The sequence below is a fragment of the Ambystoma mexicanum genome, chromosome 4p (genome assembly GCF_040938575.1).
Source record: "Ambystoma mexicanum isolate Mex_15411 chromosome 4p, UKY_AmexF1_1, whole genome shotgun sequence".
NCBI classification, from domain to species: Eukaryota; Metazoa; Chordata; class Amphibia; order Caudata; family Ambystomatidae; genus Ambystoma; species Ambystoma mexicanum.
Window position 1 is genome coordinate 1,233,042,524 of NC_090927.1, and position 20,572 is coordinate 1,233,063,095.

Sequence of the window (20,572 nt, forward strand, 5' to 3'; positions counted from 1 at the left end):
CCAATGAGGAGGTGGTTGTAGGTGAACACAAGGAGGGGGTGATAGTAGAACAGCAGGAGGTTTTGGTTGATAAACAGGAGGATTGAAGAGAAAACCTAGCCAGTCGGACTAGGAAGGTTTGAGAGATAAAACCCGCTTGGCCTCAAGCAGACATTGGAAGTGAGATCCTGATCTGAAGTTGGAAAGCCCACTGTAGGAGTGGGAATGAGCACCTGGTGTAGCATTTAGGAGGAAAAGGACCAGCACAGGTGTAGTGAGGTAGTGAACGGGTTAGGAGTTAGTGCTCGATAGCAGCAATGTGATGAAGAACCTCTTAACAAACGCACCTTTGAAATCTCAAAGGATGCAAATGTGATTGCCTTGACAGCAAATGTAAAGATAGGAAGAGGTGAAGAGACACGGAGAAGATCACAGAAGAAGGATCAGAGAACCTCTTTAAACTGGGGGATGAAGCCTAAGGAGAAGAGATTGTGAGAAGACCAGAGAAGAAGAGTGTGGGAACCCCTTACAAATGACACACAGAAACCAGGGATGAGAAGATCCTGAAGGAACCCAGAGAAATATGGTGCATCACAGCCTTAATTCTGAGATTAAATTACAGGGATCAACTTTTAGAAGAAGAGGACTGAACCCCTTTCATTTCTAAGTGTTGCTGTCACAGGATGCAAGAAGACTCGTTTAGCTCTCCTGGATTATTTTGTAGTGCCTTGTTTGTTGTTTTGGCCACTCTGGGCTATAGTCCCAAAAAAAGGAAATCTACTTTAACTGGCATTTACATCTTGTCCTTTCTTGGGATCCCTTCCAGCCTTGTTACACTATGCAGTACTCTAGAGTGAGTTTTCCATATTTTCTTCCTAACTGTGGCATTCTTCCTCCCCCATCTACTGCTTGCCTTCCACCTACCTTGCGTTTGGGCCTAAAATCTCTTCCTCACCCTGTCTATCACTCTTCTTTATCTTTCCCCCACTTCCTCGCGTTACACCTGCATCTTCTCCCCACTTCCTTACAGGGTTGTGCACCGTTTGTTCTTCTTCCTGCCTCCTTTGTTGTCTCCAGATTCCCCCAGTTTGCCCCTTTTCCAGTACTCACACGGTTAACCACACTCCCCTTCAGCTGTTTCCTTGCTGCAAAGCTGTACTTTCAGTATTTCCACGTCCTTGATTTCTTCTAAACTTCATGCATTCTCTTCTTGTTTATTTCTACTCACCCAGTCATTCTAACTTCCACTTTTGATCTTTATTTCATTTCCTCACACCTCTTGCTAGACACTCTGCTTTTGCATCTTTTCCATTGAACCTTGTCTCCACTCACTCGATTACCCACAATCCCATTTTACTTTCCCTGATGTGACCTCTGCTTTACCAACCCTACACAGCCAGTAAACCCTAATCCTTCCATTCACCTCTCCCCTACTACCTTTCCCCTTCAGTGATCCTGCCGCTTCTACTTTACTCCTTCCTCTGCCTTAGTCCCCTCTCACCCAGGATCCATGGCTCTTCAGCCTCTACCACTATCTCTCTTGCACTTGAGGTCAACTTAATTCTCACCTTTCCCAGAGCCCTGTTCTCCTAACCTCCTCTCTCTCCCCTCCCACTGCACTTGTCCCTTCTGTAAGACCCTTGGCCTGTCCATTGACGTCTCTTGAAGCTCTTGCTTCTTAACCCACCTAGAAACATACCTCCTTCCTTGCCTTTTTTATTTGGTTATCTCTCACCTCCTTTGAGGAGCATCATTTTCACTTCCTTCCCTCATCCCTTTCTCTTATCTCCCCATATCTTTCCCTTGCCTCCAGTACGCTCACCTATCCACATTCTAGCTGGCTATCTGAGCACTCCTAATCCGTGATATCCTATCTCTTTCTTTCCTCATCCTACTCCTCTCGATCAAGAGCTATAGTCTCTCTCCCAGCATCTTTCTTCATCCCTCTTGCTAACTCTCAGCCTCCACACATTCTCTAATTACACCAATGCAGCACACACTGCTTGCCTTCAAAAATCCAACAAATGTATTTCTCCCGCCACTCTACATTGCACTACACCACGGCATCACCACACGTCTGGTCCCCTTTTCCCACCTTTCCCACCACCCACTCACTCACTCCCTCTAGAACTCCTTCGAGTTTGCATTCAGCTCCCTACTCTTTCTCAGATTCTTCCATGTACCTTTTCTCCCTCGCATTCAGCAATTGCTCCACCATAGCCTTTCTGAACACTGCTTTTATAAACCTGCAAAAAAGTATTTATTAAAGCAACTGCTTAAATGCAACCAAGGCCGACCAATTGCAAACTCTTATACAAACACAACATCTTGAGAGACCGCTAGCGAGATCCTCATGCATTACTATGATTCGGCTACCTATTGAATCCTCTTGTTCAAAAAATGTTCCCGCACTGGATACATTGACATAAAGGGACGTAAAGGATGGCAGATACACCTAGATTCATGACTACACATGAAAGTTGTGATAAATACATGCACACATGGCATCATTATGAATAAGGGCAGGCATACAAATCTCCTAGCTTTCAATTCTTTCCAAGATGTCGTTCTCTAGTCAGTCCCAGCCTTACATGGACGTCAAGTCCATACCTAGGCAGAATAGTGCCGCAGACCTACAGTTACTGGGTGTAACGGTGAATCAGGCTTGACAAATTCTGGCTGCCAAATTCATCAATGCCAGGTAATCAGAATAAGGCAGCCGGCTGCTCTTGGGCCCAAACCCTTGGGACCATATCACCCCTGTGCTGATCTCACGGCACTGTCTCCCTGGTGCAGCCCGCATCACTTCCAAGACACTCGGTACCACACGCAGAGCCTTCTGGAGCATTAGACTTGTCTACCCCATACAAAATGCAAAAGCAATGAAGTACGGTCCCTCCATGCCCCTTAGGTCCACCATTGCCAAAACCCTAAAAGAATCTTGCCCTTTACCTTTAGCCAGTGCAAGGATTTGCATCTTAAAGAGCCATGTTCTCTAGCCAGCAGAATCAGTGGCAGACTAACTGCTGAGTTTGTTTTGTGCCACCTGGAACCTATCTACACAGGTGTTGGGGCTTACTTTATACATGGAATTCCTATAATCCAGGTGGGAATTGATCAATGACCCGGTAGCAATAGCCTTATCTGTGGATGAAAGACCGGTTTGACTTTGCAGAGATGCTTGATTGGAAAGTCCACCAGCATGCCTGGATTACGGCCATATGAAGTTCCCCTAACAATGGAAGGAAACACCAGTGTTTTTAGTAATCCAGGTTCGCCCAATCAGGAGACTTTCCATTCTTACCTTGGATGAGAAGCAGCAGTTGGATCACATCCAGGTTTGATGGGGTATCCAGTGATTATACCGAAAAAAAAAACAAATGAAATAATACCGAAAAAATAATGAAAAATATATATAGATCAGGGTTGGGGGTAATGGGTTATAAAGTGTGGGGGTGGGTGGTTTGGGGTGGGATTAAACTCATGGGGAAACGTGGGTTGTAGGGGTGGGCCGCCAATGAAAAAAATATATATATTTGTTTTTTCTGGTATTATTTCATTCACTATTTTTTGATTCGTTGTAATCACCCTTTGATGGGTATCACAGCATAGGCGCAGATCAGTGAGTTGCCCAGAATCCGAGAGATTGTAGCAGTTTTTGCCGTTCACAAAGGAATTATGCAATACATTGACCCTGCAGATAATATTGACCAAGGATACCATGTAGAGGCTAAATCTAATGGTGGAAATTAGAGAAATTTACAGCACCCATCACAAGTTTCTGTTTTCGATCCTCAAAAAACGATGTGACCCATTTCGGAGCATGAGTGGATAGCATCAACCCTGTCCATCAGGAGCCCATGGTCTATCGTGTCGAATGTGGCCAAGGGATCCGTTAGGCAGAGCGGGTTGTCCTTTCCAATATGAGATGTCTCCAAAAGGTCATACAAGAGAGCTGAAATGGCAGATTCCGTAATGTGGTCTGTGTGTTAGCGATGGAAGACTGAAGATGTGAAGTAGCAACTTTTCCTCAGGATTTGGAGATTTGGGGCAGGGTGGCAAAGAAATGTGGTGATTTTGGGTACACAGGGGTCAAATGTTGATTTCTTGAGGAGAGGGCACATGAAAGAAAGTTTAAAATCTGAGCAGAATACCCATCCCCCCAAGAAATGTTGTTGATGAATGAATGACAGCGGTGTTTATATATTTTGATGATGTTTCTGATCCCCACAACAAACAAGTCTTGAACTCCCAAAGAACAGCGTAAGGAATGGGTCGGGAAAAGAGGTAGGGGAATTCATAGCCTGAATGTGATAGTACAGCACCAGAAGGCAGATAGGGGGTGAAATCTGCGTGTGCGTGTGTCCTTGATAACCAGAATCAAGATGGAAACTCTTGCATAGCTCTTGAAAGCTTGGAACGGGAATGATCTGCACTTCCCCGTGTTCTCTTAGCGCGGGGACACAGAGCAGGGGAGCCGTGCTACAGCTTAGAGCTCTAAATGGCTAGGCATGCCTTTATTAATTCAAGCATGGCGACACAGTATAACCGCGCATTTTATTGCGTTTCCAGATCGCTAAATATTGAGCGAACTGGGCTCTAATTTGCTGTACTACAGCATCCACACTTTTCACCACGTTCCAACAAACTCTTCCTGAGGACCCTATAGAGGGAAGGCTCAAGTTTAGAGAAGGTTTTTCTTGAACCTGAACAGGGGTGTTGCTAGGTCTGGAAAAGATCAGGGGCTACGCTAATGTCGGGACTGGCAGGACTCGGGGCTAGCTATAGCCTTTTGGTTGTAGCACCTGAGCTTCTATCCGGGGCTACAACCAAAAGACCCGGGGCTATAGCCCCCTCAACGCCCCCCCCCCCAGCAACGCCTCTGAACCTGAATACCATTGTGTGCAAAAAGCTCAGCAAAGCTAAGCAGTGGCAGGCAGAAGGTGCCTCCTTATCTCAAGGTGTACTCATTAACCTTGTTTTTCATGTTTGCAGGTGATTGTTGGCTACTGGCAGCCATAGCGTCCCTTACCCTCAATGAGAAAATGCTGTCCAGAGTTGTGCCCCCAGATCAGAATTTTGGCAAGGGATACGCGGGGATATTCCATTTTCAGGTGAGCTGCCATTACGATTTATCATATATCAGAAATGTCTCACTCCGTTTGCCTTTCCTTCTGCATTTACTCGCAATGGCTTTAAGTGGATAGGAGTCTTGCCTTTGCCACAGTGGTCTTAGATACTAATGCTGTATATGTAAAAGTGGTGACGTGAGAGCGTAAACAATTGGGAGTAGTCGATAACATATGGAATGGCAAGCGACGTCACAGGAAGTGAACATATGTTAAAGCGAAATAGACACATTTCACTCAATATTACCGTTCCCAATCGAGGAAATGCACAGGACAATTTTGCATGTGACTCTCACAAGAACAGCCAGAGGGGACGCGTATCCTATGGCGTTGCTGCCAAAGTATAAAAGCTGCGCCCCTTTTAGACCCGAAAAGTTGGTAAAATCCTGATAAGATGTTTCCGGGGTTTAATGAACAGACCTTCATGGGGTCTTGTGGGTGTCTTGCCCTGAACCTGACATCCTTGGCTCAAGTCCCAGTTTATCGAGGTTTGAAGTAGACTGAACACACTAAACTAATTGAGAAAAGCAAGCTTTTAAAAATAAAATAAAGAATCCTCAAACACCTGGGAGGGGGCGACAGTATATAGAAAAAGTGGGAGGACTCTGTCCACTCGTGTGTTCCCTCAACTTTAGCCCTGGGTAATACACACTTAGAAATGTTGCCCCATTTGTAATTTCTTTTTTCCGTAGCGATTTTTATAATGCACACAGACATCACACAACAAAACCCAACAAACTCAAGTCCTGTACACTGATATGCTGTAAGACAAGCCCTGGGTCTGTCCGGCCAAAATTCCATAATGCAAGTTCCTGTATGACATCTATATACCACAAACAGATACTTATGGACGGGGCGCGAAGTGTCAAAAACTACGTACCTGGGTCCTCGCTCCACCCCAACAGTACTATCAAGGCTGAAGAAAAGAAAACGCATTTAAATGACAGCCATCATGACACCTCGGGCAGCTTTATGCAGCCTCCCCTTGCCATTCACCCACCCTTTTGCACCTCTTAAAGGACATGCCGAAGACTACAGCCATACACACACACACACCCCACCCAACCCATTACCTGCAAAGATCACTGGGCCTGTAGACATTCAAAGGTAGACCGTTGCCGAGATGGTCTTTTTGGTGGCTTGGGGGCTGCTTATGTCCCAAGCAGTCTATTCCAATAAACAGAGTGAACCCAATGTCTGTGAGACAGTGCAGTGAGATGTGACAGTGCAGTGTTACAGGTAGGGGTTCAGGATCGAATCCTCCGCATGGGGGAAAAAAACACAAAGGTGGCCTGCCCTGCAGGTGTGTTGCTAGGTCTGGAAAAGATCAGGGGCTAAGCTAATGTCGGGACTGGCGGGATTCGGGGCTAGCTATAGCCTTTTGGTTGTAGTCCCTGAGCGTCTATCCGGGGCTACAACCAAAATACACGGGGCTATAGCCCCCTCAGTACCCCCTCTAGCAACGCCTAAGCCTACCATCCTGGAAAGGTGTTCTCGGTCACATGTAGCAAGGGAATGATGACGAATAATGCTGACAAGAAAACGTCCTACGCTTGTGTTCCCGCCCATTTTGACATCTGCTTATGGATGACAGATGCTTTGGCTTCCTACAAGTCAAAAGCATATACCGGACGAACCGTACCTGTGTTTCATGTAGTGGGCGAGTTACATAGAGTATAAAAACAGTCCACTTTAACCAAACAGCAAACAGGTGAATATAAATAGAGTGCAGGGCCAAGGGGCAAATCGAGGGCAGGGATGTTGGGAACTGGAAGGATTGGCAAACATAAGACTCATTATGGACCTATGCATTACTTTATTTATTTATATTTAGTATTTATATAGCGCTACAAACCCTCAGGCATCTGAGCACTGCTTATTATTTCCCATGGTGTGTCAACCTCGCAAGGATGAAAGGCTGAGTTGGGCACTGCCAGGATTCGAATCTCTGCGTCAGCAGGTTCTGCATGGATGTCAAAGCGAGCGCTCTACTCGCTGTGCTATCTGACCAGCTTTTACACCACATGAACTAACCAATTTGTCCACTGAATTAACCCGTTGTTCTTTGCATCCATCTTTGTGCAGAAAGACCAACAGGGTTGTATGCTCGTCCAAGAAAAAAATTGGGCACTGAAGTGGCACCTAACAAGGTGAAATTACCTGGAAGTGAGGAACCCCGTTTAGTGCTTCAGGGCTGTCACACAGTTGCCTCATTCAGGAGCTGAAGGATGGGACGCTTCACAAAGATGGTACTTTCTCTGATTAAGTCAGGAATAAGTCAGGTTTACTCATTGTGACCTCTTTGTGAACTGAATAGCCCTCTAAAGGAGTAAGTCAGAGTTACTCATAATAAACTCTTGAGAATCATACTGGAGATAAATCCGTCAATGTTCCTCTGAAAAATCAGCAAAATCAGAATTACTGCAGTGGTAATTCTGCCTAAATTGCCTAAGGACGCCTATGGACTCCAAATTAATGGGCACCAACACCGCCACCACCAATTGTAATCTGGTGGCAAATCTACTGCACTAAGTGGCGGTAAAGGTAATTCCAATGGGTGGTATTCCCGGCGGATATACTACCAGAATATCGCCCAATTCGTAATGAGGCCCGTTATATCACAGTAAGAAATGGCCAGACAGGCTCCACCAAAATGGCAGTTTAGCTACATAATAACACTTATCATGCTTGCTTTATTAGAGATGCCCAAGAAAAAATGCCATGCCAAATAAATAGCTAGACTGGCTGCACCAGAATGCTAGTCTGTCCAGGTAATTACACTTATCAATCAAGCTTTATCAATGAAGCCCAGTTTAAAAGGTCATGCTACAGTAAAAATGACTGGGCTGGACAAAAAAGCTAGTCTAATTGCATACTAACACTTATCATGGTTGCTTTATCAAAGATACCCAGTAAAACATGATGCCATCATGGCACCATTTTTTAACTGCCCATCTTTGATTATGCTGCTGTTCCCGCCCTCCCCCCAAAAAAATCAGTACGCCGGCCTGCATTAAACACACACCACCACACACTTCTACTCACTCATTCACTCCCTCATTCACACAGTATTCACTCATGCACCCATACACCATTCAGTCACTCATTAATTGCCGCACCCAGCAACCACCCATGAATCATACACACACTCATTCCTTCATTTACACAAGCACGCATACATTAAATTAATTTCACTTACCTTCTGCCCAGGTCTTGACTCTGCTGTTCTCCACAAGCCGGCAGAAACGTGGCAGCCCTCATGCTCCTGCTGCACGTGAACAGGAACCAATTCTCATTTAGCTAAAGTTAAGGCCTGCATCAATACATGGCCTGGGGCCTATGGAAGATGATGGGAAGACCTTGAGTAGATGGTGTAATCATTTATTAGAAGTAGAAGCCACATGCACCATCATTTAGAATCAAGTACATCCATGATCTGTCTAATGACAAGCCTTTTAGGACATGACGCAACAGACACTGCTCCTATATTTTGATTACAATGCATGCAATGGTCCTTTAATTCCTCTGGTCAGTCACTTTAGATTAAATACAATGACACGTCAGAATCGAACAGCAGGTTGCTGATTAATTCGTTAGTGTTCGTAGATATAGAATGGGGCCATGAAAGGTCAATTAAAGGAAGAACATAAAAATATATAAAAAAAGGGAGGCTCGGCCAGGAAAATGGTCAAAAGGAGCTTGGCAGGAGAGAAGAGGACCAGGGAATGGTGGGGTCCCCCATTTAAACAAAAAATAGACAAAAGCAATTTGAAAAAAAGATGTTAGAAAAATGGGAACTTGGCCTATTAGGGAAATCGCATCATTTCTCACCCACAAGCGGAATAATGTGTTTGTTGGTTCAAAATAGATGTGAGGGAATCGTGCCCGTGTTGCAATACCCAGTTTAGGAAATTACATTTTCAAGTCAATTTCAGAAAAGATGTTATCATTGTTCAGTAAAGCGAACGAGGAGATTTGAGCCATTGAACATATTTAGAACAGTTTACCGCTGGGCCAGGCCGCTACAAAATGGCTTCCATTATGGGAAATAATGGAGCTTTCCTCTGATCCTCCTCTTGGAGCAGACGATGAGCCACCATGATCCCTCTAATATGTAGCTCTGTCAGAGAGCTAAAGCTCTATCACACCAGACCTAAAATCAGGCATCTGTCATACCGTAGATTGCGTACTGCCATCTTGGTGTCTGCAAGAAAACATGGTGTGGGTGTGTGTGGGCTCAAGGAAGCAGGCAAAGGTAACATTTGATTGGTTGTGGGAGGGAGACTGGGAGTTACTATGGCCTGTGTGTAACGAATCTTTAATTCTCCTCTTCTCGCAGTTTTGGCAGCACAATGAGTGGCTGGAAGTGGTTATTGATGACCGACTACCAACTTTCAAAGACCGCCTCGTCTTCCTGCATTCGGCAGAGCACAATGAGTTTTGGAGTGCATTACTGGAAAAAGCTTATGCCAAGTAGGTTTCTCAAAGAGACTGACTATACAATCCTTTATCACTGCTTAATGACAATGCACAGGTTTTCCAAACCTGCTGGTTTTACCAACCTCTGCCACCTCACGTGGCTGTCCACAAATTCGATCTATTGATGTTGCGAGTTATTTATTTTTTGTGGAACATGTTTCAATTGGCAACTTTGTATCGAGCTCATTTCCAAAGCGCTTTCCTGACATTGACTCCAATCTGACTCCAAAATGGGGAATAATTAGGGAGTCTGCTTTATTACCGCAAACCCAAGCTCCCAGCGCCCTCTGTGTCGGGCTTCAAGTTGCTGTGCACAGTGATACGGAAATGAAACTAGCACTAGGTTCTCAGGAAAAGGTATCCGTCACACCTCCTGCGTATTTGGGAAACTGTTATTGAAAGTATGTGTTTTTGTGCACTCATGCACGGTTAATTAGCCGTCTTCACCCTAAAGAAGCTCAAAAGTGTATATTTAATGATTCAAAATCACTTCAATTTAATGCAGTGCATATTAAATATAACTTTTTCTTTTAGCTCAATTTATCTGAAAATATTCATTAAACGCACCTTCATCCTATCAGATCCTAATCATTATTAAGTCACTCTCCATACATTCAATATATGTGTGCCTTTTTAAAATCTGAAATAACATTTCAGATTTTGTTAATAATGTTGTCCAAAATCAGGATTCCTCCAAGACCAGCACATGTTCTGGGCCTAAAAATTTGCTTTGTCAAGGTGATTAAATCTATTATCCGGTTTCTCCTCTCTTGACAGAGTATTTACACAACAGGTAGTCATTGAATTCACGAGATAGTTAGATTTAAGGTACACTGCATTTAAATCAGTTATGGTTGAAATCATTAAATATACAGTAGCACTATAACCTGCACAAATGGTCAATCTCTCGTGCTGCAGAAACAGTATACAGCATGTTGAATCTAAGCAAACAAATCGATTATTTTATTCCAAACAGCTTCAAACATTTAAACGTTTTACCCTGGGATTTATTTCACCTGTAATGCTTTGGGGACGGTGGCCTATTAGGTTAAACTGAATGTTATTAATATCAGCACTGCTATGTCACAGAGACTCCAGACTATGCAATGTGTGTACGTCTAGAAAGTAGACTATAATGTTCAAAAGCACATACCATAGACCATGGTTAATAGTAGGCGTGCATTTGTAAGTTCATGACAGTTTTAGTGAGGAGAATCCAGGACTGGTTTTGTGTCATCAGAAAGTACCAACAGACAACTAATTTCCATGGTGTCACCCTATGGCGTGTGATGCGCGCGCTGGGTGAGGTCAACAAGATAACCACCAATGGAGTTTGTAACATCTTTAATACCTTTGTTATTTATTCATGGATTGTAATTTCTAAAGTCTCATGTAAAAGATATTTTCAGGCCTAGAACCAAGTCCCTAACAACGTTTACTGTGAAGTCAATTGTATTAAAGTGTTTTCATATTCATGTTATGAAACTTAATTTTAATTTTAAATGCTCTGCTCCACAGGAAATTAACTTATCAATATGAGATCTGTGCTATTGTGACAATACACTAGTACTGCAATGTTGGCATTTCTAACCTGGAGGCAACATAATTATAAAGTGTTCTTTACTAGGCACTAATTGTGATCAACACCATTTTTGTTGAAATCATCTTGGCGGTAAGAGTCTGCTAAATTCGTTACAGTGTGAAAATCATTACTGTATAGTTCATTGTTTGTACAAAGTTGTTTTTTTAACTAAAAATGCACATATTAGACTGCATCTTTCATTCAAACATGAACATCTTATAAACTGCAGAATGTAGTCTGGAACACACAGCATTCCACAAAAAATAGGAACTATTTCTCCATCCTCCACATTCAATCCATGTTGAATTGGAGATGGAAATGTTGGCCATGATTAGTCATCTTGGTTCCAGATCATGACCCTAGTAGTTGACTCTCTCCATTGCAGGTACAATAGCACTTTTGGCAGGCGGTAACGTTTCCCAGCTTTTTCAGTTTCTCAGGAAACATGCAAGTGTAGTTATACTGCTTCTGGGCTGATAAACTTGGGAAATGAATGCTTCCAGTTTAAGGGTTTTCTTGTCTTCCTAGTGAATTAAAGGCCAACACTGGGCCTTCAGTTGCTTTAATTAACACTTTCCAGTGTGAAAGTGTACCTTTCCCTGACAAAGACCAGACAAGGCGTGAAAAGCAGGCGATGGTGCCACTTTACGGAGCCTATAGATAGAAATATCTCTGCAAATGAACTTATGGGGTTTGAAGTTGGCACGAAGGAAGACTCGGGTGTGCGTATTTGATACCTTCCTATAGCAGGAATTAAAGCATCTGTGCGACATGTCCGGTGCAAACATGTAGCCCATTCCATACGCCATGCCACTACGCAGTCGTTTTTGATCATTTGTGCATACTGAAGCATTTTTTGTGGCTGGATGAGCAGCTAATTCATTATTGTTGTTAACGTTGGAAAGTAGCTTCTTCACAGTAACATCAGGGACGTCCTTTCAACCAAATGCCTGAGTAGCGTAAGTGACATCACATGACCCTTAACCTCTGATGTCATCACGGGAATCAATGCAACATGACCTTTCCCTTCTTGACAAAACAGCAAGTGACATTACATAGCATTGTTCCTAAGTACACTATGTACAGTACAGTATCATATGGTTATGATATCACTGTAATGTTCTATACATTTCTTTCAAGAATGGATCACCATATGTATCGTTACTATCAGTGTTTATAGGCTCATATCACCAAATTACTGAGAATACAAGCAGAGGTCCACGGCCAAATGATAATGATGTGTTATTATATATATATATATATATATATATATATATATATATATATATATATATATTGAACAAATACATACAATATCACACAACCTGTGTCGGTATTCATTTATCAACCTCAGAAGGATGAAAGGCTGAGTTGGCCTTGCCGGGGTTCGAACCTGCAACCTACAGAACACACACATTGCAGCAGAGAGCGCTCAAACCACTGAACTATCGTACCAACTATAGCTATCTTACCGGCTATAGTGAAATGAGCAATTACATGTCTGAATGTTCTCAATGTCAGAAAGCAAATTACACTCAGTAGGGATACCATTAAACTGGTAACTGAGATTTAACATCAATCCAGTTCATCTGCAGGTCTGAAGCAAATTTGGCCACATGTCAAGCCTGCATAGATCTACTATTCAGGCTTCAAAGGTTGCAAAATACATACAATTGTGAGGGTTCATAACTGAGTATTAAGAAATCTAGAGTAGCACAGGGAAAGCAGCGCACTTGCACGGCATCCCGTACTCTGGGCATTCGTTACCTCATACATGCCAACAAACAAACATCCTGAACAGCATGCCAGGGAGATAGGAAAGATAGACACATTACAACAAAGCATTTATTGTGTCAAAATGTAATCAAGGGCCACTTTATGTGGTATGGTGAAACATTCCTACACTGTAAAGAAGCTTTTAGGCACAAGGACTTTGTCACGTGACCGAGGACACCGAGATGGAATGTCCAGTGACGATCGTAACAGAGACAACGGCAGAAAAAAACATGTTATAACTGCAACTTGCGACAAAGCAAAATACATAGTCCCAAATGGATGCTCTTTCTACTCTAAATGATTTATGTAAATATTTGTCTGCATTGTGAATTGGAGGTGTTTAAGAACAGACTCAATCAGTGACTCAACCCTTGAAGTGTACCTGAAAAAAAACCTTTAATGAGTCTAGCAATTATTGTTTAGAATTCCAGAAAGACAAATTATTTGTTATACCTATTTTTTCTTGTTGAGGGTCACTGCTCAAATTGTTACACTTGTGGAACTCCCTGTTTTTTTAAGAGACCTGAATAGAAACCCAGCCACTCCAAAAACAAATAGCCGCATGGTGCTGGCAACAGGCCAGGAGCTTCCATTTCAATTTCTTTTATTAAAAAGTGATTTTTTTTAGGGATAGCAAAGGAGACCTCAGGGGTCGCAGGTGCAACCCCTGGCGACCCCCAAATGACTTCCCTGAGTAATATTAGAAATGTTTGTGGTGTCCATGATTTTGTAGTGATTGGGTGCAATCCCTGGAGCCTCGTGTGGCTTCTTGTTCTCTTGATTGTGCTTCCTTTGCATGTGTCAAACACAAAGTGCATATCATTATACTCCCAGTACCTCTTTCCACTTTTTTGGTGAATGTTTAGCTAGATCTTTGCATGTCTGATTGCATTTTGACTTATCCAAAGTCAACCCGTGCCATGCAATCAACAACTGCAACAGATAAGATCCTTTCATGTGTGGTATTAGTCATTTCTGTTGTTGTAGTTCTAGACTTGCTATTTGTGCTGCTGCTGCTTTACGGTTGTAGTGGTGGTCATAACGGGGGGAGCTACCGCGAGATGTCCATCAGTTTGGGTTTTTGCTGACAAAGATGCACAGCCCCAACATCATGAAACAGTGATTGTGGTGCAGCAGAGAATTCATAGATCCACAATGTCTCACATAAATCTACTTGACGCTGTGTTCTGCTTACAGCAAGTGTCTTGGCAAATCGTGATGAGTTTGCTCTCAACTTTGCAACAGTAACAACCACGTTTATGATTATTGTCTTCTTGGGGCTTGAACAGAGACTTTAGTTTGTTCTTCTTGGTAGTATCCCATTAATTCATGGTGCTGGTTTCAGAGATGAGTCTCCGTTCCTTTCCATTTGCACCGTTTTAGTATTCTCTCTTGATGGTCTCTTCAGTAGCGCACTTATATGGCCAAGTACAGGTTCGTTAAAAAAATACCTTGAAAGCAACCGCTGTTGGGTGTTATGTTATGCCTATCAAACCTTCGGTAACCTTCAAAGGTCTCCTTTGATTTTTAAGCACTTTAAGAGTTAGTAATGGAATATTAGTTTCCCTTACAGCCCAGTTTCCTTTTTGACGCACCTCTCATATCACAAGATGTGATTCTTTCAAAACACAAAGTTTTGCAAGCTAGTATACCATTATCTCCAGCAATTTATGAAGCAGTAAATACATAGCAATGCCTTCCACTGAGGAAATGTGTACATTCCAGTCACCACAGCTAACAGACTGCAGAACTTGCATCAAAGATTCCAACGGTGCCATGGAATCCAACATCAATTAAAATGTTGAGTAGAATTGCCCTTGAACACTGTCAAAACCTCCATTCTTCCAGATATATTACATCTTTCCATAGTTGCTAGCAGGTCTTGAATATTGCAGGCCTTGATTCACATGGTTTGTAATTCTTATGCCTCATTAAGAATATCTGCACATGGACTATTCTTGAAGCACATTTCCCAGTAGCAGTCATACAGTCCAACAAATGTGTTTTTTGTACTTCTACAACAGATAACATGTATGTGATGATTTCTTATACAGTGCTCTCACTGTACCAGGTATCCACATTTCAGGAATTCAGAATGCACCAGAAATGGAGCTAATAGCACAATGGGCCTCATTACGACCCAGGCGGTAAGTTACCACCTGGGTCGTACCTTTACCACCATGGCGTAAACTACGTTTACGCCATGGTGGTTGGCGGACTTACCGCCCCATTCCGAGGTTGGCGGGGCGGTAAGTCCCCATTAACCCATTTACCTTTCCCCATTCCCATTTTTGCCCCATAGGGCATAATGGGAGTGGGGAAGGCGTTAATTACGCCACCGTAAATTACGGTGGCGTAATTAACAACAAGGTCCCTTAGCGCCATGGATTTTAACACCTGCTAAAAGCAGGTGTTAAATCCTCCATGGCGCTAAGGGACCTCGGAATCAGACGGTAAGGGTCGGCGCTGTTTACGCCACCGTAAACCCCTTACCGCCTGGGTCGTAATGAGGCCCAATGTAATGCCACACATATGTGCAGTTCACCCGTCCATAAGACATATTGATAACAAAGACGTTACTGCACCATTGTTAGTTGCTGCACAGGATGGCAGAGACCTAAATGTAATGTCACTAAACATTTTGAATATGTTCCGCAAATATATTTTGGTAAATTTTCCAGAATTACAAAACATTGGCCTCATTATGAGTTTGCCGCTCTGGAAACAAGGGTGCCGGAAAGCTCACCGGCACCCTTGTTTCTGAACTGGCAAACTACATGTCTGCCTGCCGTGGTCGCTGTGACCGGCAGGTATGACCCTGCCAGGCGCAGTGGCCACAGTAGGCAGATTCCTCACGGAAGCGCCGGCACTGATAACAACGTTGCCGTTGCTTCCGAGTGCCCAGAGTCCTGGGAATCTATGGGAATGGGGACTTACATTTTACCTGTGCCTGACTTCCTGGCCCACCAGAGTTGTAATCTCCCGGTGGCACCGGGAAGTCAGGTGCCAGTAAAATATTACAAGTCAGGCGGCAACCCACCGGTAGCGACGTCAGGGTTACTGCCAGACTCGTAATGAGGCCCAGTGAGTACATTTTTCACTCTGCATTCTTTCTGATATACAATACATATCCTGGAGCATCTTATGGATTGATGGAGCCACTCAACTTCACTTTCCATCATGTTTTGTCACTCAGCTGAACAGCAAAGTACATATTCCGATCTACATATACAGTGCAGTAGGTGCCTCCTTGCTTCAGGTCTATAGAAATAGTAGCAGGCATTGTTATTCCATCTGCCTACAGAACATGGACTCTTGTATATTGTGCAGTGACTCTCTTGTGTGCTCGCTGAGTTCTCACTTTCATCTTCATGTTCTGTCTCTTGGTTGTTGTATCTGGCCTTTCAAGATGACCATTGCGTGTGCCAGTCTTGTAACAGGACAGATGTCACCTTGCTTTGCATTGCTTTATTTCTTCTGCAGTTGTATTTGTGAAGTTTTCTGCAAGGTTTTTATAATCGCTGTTCCCCACTCATTTTCAATCTGACAGTATCAAGTCGTTTTACAAGTAGATTTTGCGTTTTGAAAATGTACCACTCGAGCGCTATGGTTAGGATGACCTTGGATGATATATCTTACTCCCTGCTTCAATAACTACAGCCACACCAATGTACCTGAAACCGATAAACCAACTGAATCATTGAAATAAACCAAGAGCTGAATGTATGACAAGGGGCTGTAATTGCCTATCTGTACTATACATGTGGCTATTCCTGGGGCACTATTGCTCTCCAAGTACGTATTTTAAGGACCACTTTTTAGACATGAAAATAGCCTTCAAATCAGACCATAACAATTTAAATCTGCCCTTAAATAATGGAGATATTGAAGATGGTATGTACTTCTTTGGCTCCTATCTTGAGGACTGCAAGTGCTTGAACCAAGCAAACAAAAAACACCTTGCATTTTACAAATATTCCTTATATGCCAAGCATTTGTTAATTTACACTTTAGAGGCAGTGAAACATTTAATTAGTAACTCGCATTCATTTAACACAAATGGTAATATAACTGTTTGTGTCTTTTATGCCTGGAAAAACACATTTTCTTTGTCTACCCCTACAACAACGGTGAGCACTAAAAATGACAAAATTACATTTCTCCAACACACATGTATGTACAGTTCACACACATTTAACATTACAAAACCAATTAACTTGTAGTGGCAACACTTTAAAGAAGATTGTTCTTGTAGCTGTTTCTGATCAAACCATAGCCCTGACCTGTTTCAGTTCCCTTCTGTTTGGAACCTTCCTCAATGGGATAAGGAATTTGTGTTCTCTTCTATTTAGTAGCATTTTCATGGTTTTAATCAAAAGGCATTAGGAAGATTGCCCATATGATCAAAAATAATTTCCATAGCTGCGGAGGAAAATGAATTAATAATTCTATAACTTTACTGTTTTTAGAAAAAAGGTGTAATTCTGAAAAAAGTTACTATTATTCGTGTTGGTTATTACAATGCACTTTCCTGATTATCTAAAAAAATATAATGAATGTTTTATGAATGTTTTATTTGGCATTTTGTGGCTGACCTAATATTCACGCGACATTGTGGCTCCTGAAACTCCACAAAAAGATCAAGGTAAATGCTAACTAAAGATCCAGCAGTACGTGTTTTGGCAATAACCAAATATACTTCTGCAGTAGCTGTCAGTTCTTACCTCGGGCACCCATTCATGCTATACCTTTCAGTGAAGTCAGGCTCAAAAGGCACTGTGCTGCTGTCTCTCATTTAGAAACACAGACAGACTTGGGACTCCAAGTATGGCATCCGTTGGCTGAAAAAGAACTACACGCAAGTCCTATTTCATTGTTCATTATCATAGAACCCTAATGTGGTGGACATATTGAAATGGTCGTAGCTCGTTTACCAGTATGTGTCTCTAAGAAATTCTGCAATATATTCTGCAATGTTTAAAACAATTCTGTGATTTAAGGAAAGAATATGCATTTAAATGGGCACCTAGATTCCTAAAAGGGTTGATTTAAAGTGAGCAACAATTGTTGGTACATATATCTCTGCCCAAAAACAGGAAATGTGTTATTGAAGACATATTTAAAGGACAAATCTACTGCTAGATATATATATATATATATATATATATATATATATATATATATATATATATATATATATATATATTGTAATGGCAATTCGTTTCCATTGATTGAAAATGCACGTTTATCGTTTCTTTTTCAACACAACGATTTAAACATTATAAAGTGTCCATAAAGTGGGTTAGTTGAACTCATCGACATTCATGGCATGTATACACGTGTTTCCAAAGAGAAATAGATAATAAGTCCCAGGCATTAAATTATCGATTTTTACAAACAACATTACATTTTCAGGCTTACGGTTATAAAGAGAAGAACAGGTATCATGTCCCTATAATGTTATCATAAAAACAAATACGTTGTGTTATGCAGCAATGTGTACATGATGATTAACAGATTGTATGCCATACATATTTGCAGTTACACAAAAATAGAATGTGAACCAAAATAACTTCACTTTGGCTCAGATGTATTCATAACTAATGTCCTCATGCAAACCGACTATATGGCTTTGGGTTTTAAAGTTACGCCACTCTTCCCGTTTACGCATTCTCTGAGAAATATTTGAACGCTGTAACAATAACAAGACTGTTCATTCAGAAATGTTCTCATCATGACTCTGATTATAAAGGTATGTGACCAAAGAAGCGGTAGTATTGCCCATTCTGCTGCAGCTCCTATGCTCTGCGATACTGGTTTTGTAGATATACGAAGGTAATGTTTTCTGCATGGACATGTAATCATATGAATGGCCATACCTGCACTACAGTTACTAAGCTGTCTCTTTTTCCACACAATACAGTTGCTTATATCAGCTTCTGGCTCACTTTACAGTTGACGCATGGGAAATGTCCACACATTTTCAAGCGCCCCCATGTTTAAGTAACAAGCCTTGTGTTATGGATTGATTTTTTATGGTATCTGTATCTACCAACATAGATCTGATGATTTTGATTCTTTTATACACAAATAATGGTTGTTGATGCTTGTTGTGTCCTTTTTCTAAAAGGTGACATTGTTCTTTGTCGGAGAGTGTTCTTGTCATTTTTAGTGCTCAAAGTTGTTGCAGGAGTAGATACAGAAAAGTGGTTAGCCAAGTATATAGGACACAAACACTTGTACTGTCATATGTACTAGATGAATGAGGTTTAATAATTACATGTTTGCATTGCCATTGGAGTGCAAATAAATACATGTTTGGCACATAAGGAAGACCTGTAATATGAACAGTGTTTTTTTGTTTAGCCATCTTGATGAATCAGTAATAATCGCCATGCACCCTAGAGTGACCTCATGGAAAGTCTTCATGTATAGCTAGTTTCTGATGAAAGAAAACCAGTCCTGCCTTTTCCTTACATATAGTCCTGTGCTATAAGTGAGGGATTGATCAATTACTGTGGTGATGCATAATGTTACTCTTCTGAACTTTATACGTTGTCAATGTTGCTTGTAACTTTTAACCGCGTTGCGTGTCTGTTGCAGGCTGAATGGGAGTTATGAAGCCTTGAAGGGGGGAAGTACAATAGAGGCTATGGAAGATTTCACTGGAGGTGTCTCTGAGACCTACGATCTGAAGGCCCCACCAGCTAATTTCTATGAAATTCTAAAAAAGGCTGTTCAAAGGGGCTCCATGCTTGGTTGCTCCATTGATGTAAGTATATACCTCGGTACAGCTGATACAGCACTGAAGCACTTAAACTAATTAATCAAGCAGCTTCAACATGTGATACATTTTGTCATTTCAGTTTTTCACCAGATATGTATAACTAGAGGTTGCTGTCATATCATATGGTGATCTTAATGCTCTCTCTTTCTCTCCTTCTCTCTCTCTATCATTCTCTATCTCAATGTCTTTCTTTCTCTTTCACTCTCTCACTCTCACACACTCTCTGTCTCTCTCTCCCTGTCTCCCTCCTATTCTTTTTCTCTGTATCTGTCTCTGTCTTACCCTATGTTTCTGTGTTTTTCTATGTGGGGAGGGGGGGAGTTGCATTGTTAGGTGTGTGTTTCCGGCATCCACCCCAGCCGTTACAGACATTTGTATAACCTGAGGAAAAACATATTTCGGAGGAAGAAGATGCCATGTTTTCTTTTTGTACGAAAGCCGCTATTAAAAAAAAGCATTGGCAATGACAATAGTTTGGGCGTTTACTGATGTCATTTGCATTTATAGGTACCAAGGTGCAAGGAGGAGGGCGCAATGTTTTAAAGGAGGATGCGATAAGGGGCGCAGGTGTGCAAGGAAGGGAAGGGAAGGGAAGGGTAGGGAAGAGAAGGGAAGGGAAGGGAAGGGAAGGGAAAGGAAAGGAAAGGAAAGGAAAGGAAAGGAAAGGAAAGGAAAGGAAAGGAAAGGAAAGGAAAGGAAAGGAAAGGAAAGAAGCCCAATAATTTCCATTCTATTGACATCATACTTCTCAAATGGGACCGGGTGTACAGTAAAGAACAGTATCAGCGTCATTCTGTCTACAGTAAAGCTCATACTTTATACATTCAATCTCTGGATTGC

The 20,572-nt window shown here is 42.0% G+C and overlaps 1 protein-coding gene across 1 annotated transcript in view; it reads left to right on the forward strand.

Annotated features, from left to right (window-relative positions):
• The window catches only part of CAPN9 (calpain 9), a 267,256-nt gene that overhangs the window by 65,915 nt on the left and 180,769 nt on the right, over positions 1-20,572 (forward strand). Inside the window, exons 3-5 of the mRNA XM_069606888.1 lie at positions 4,975-5,093; positions 9,448-9,581; positions 19,549-19,717. Of these exons, the coding sequence (XP_069462989.1) occupies positions 4,975-5,093; positions 9,448-9,581; positions 19,549-19,717 (422 nt within the window). The remainder of the gene's footprint in view (positions 1-4,974; positions 5,094-9,447; positions 9,582-19,548; positions 19,718-20,572) is intronic.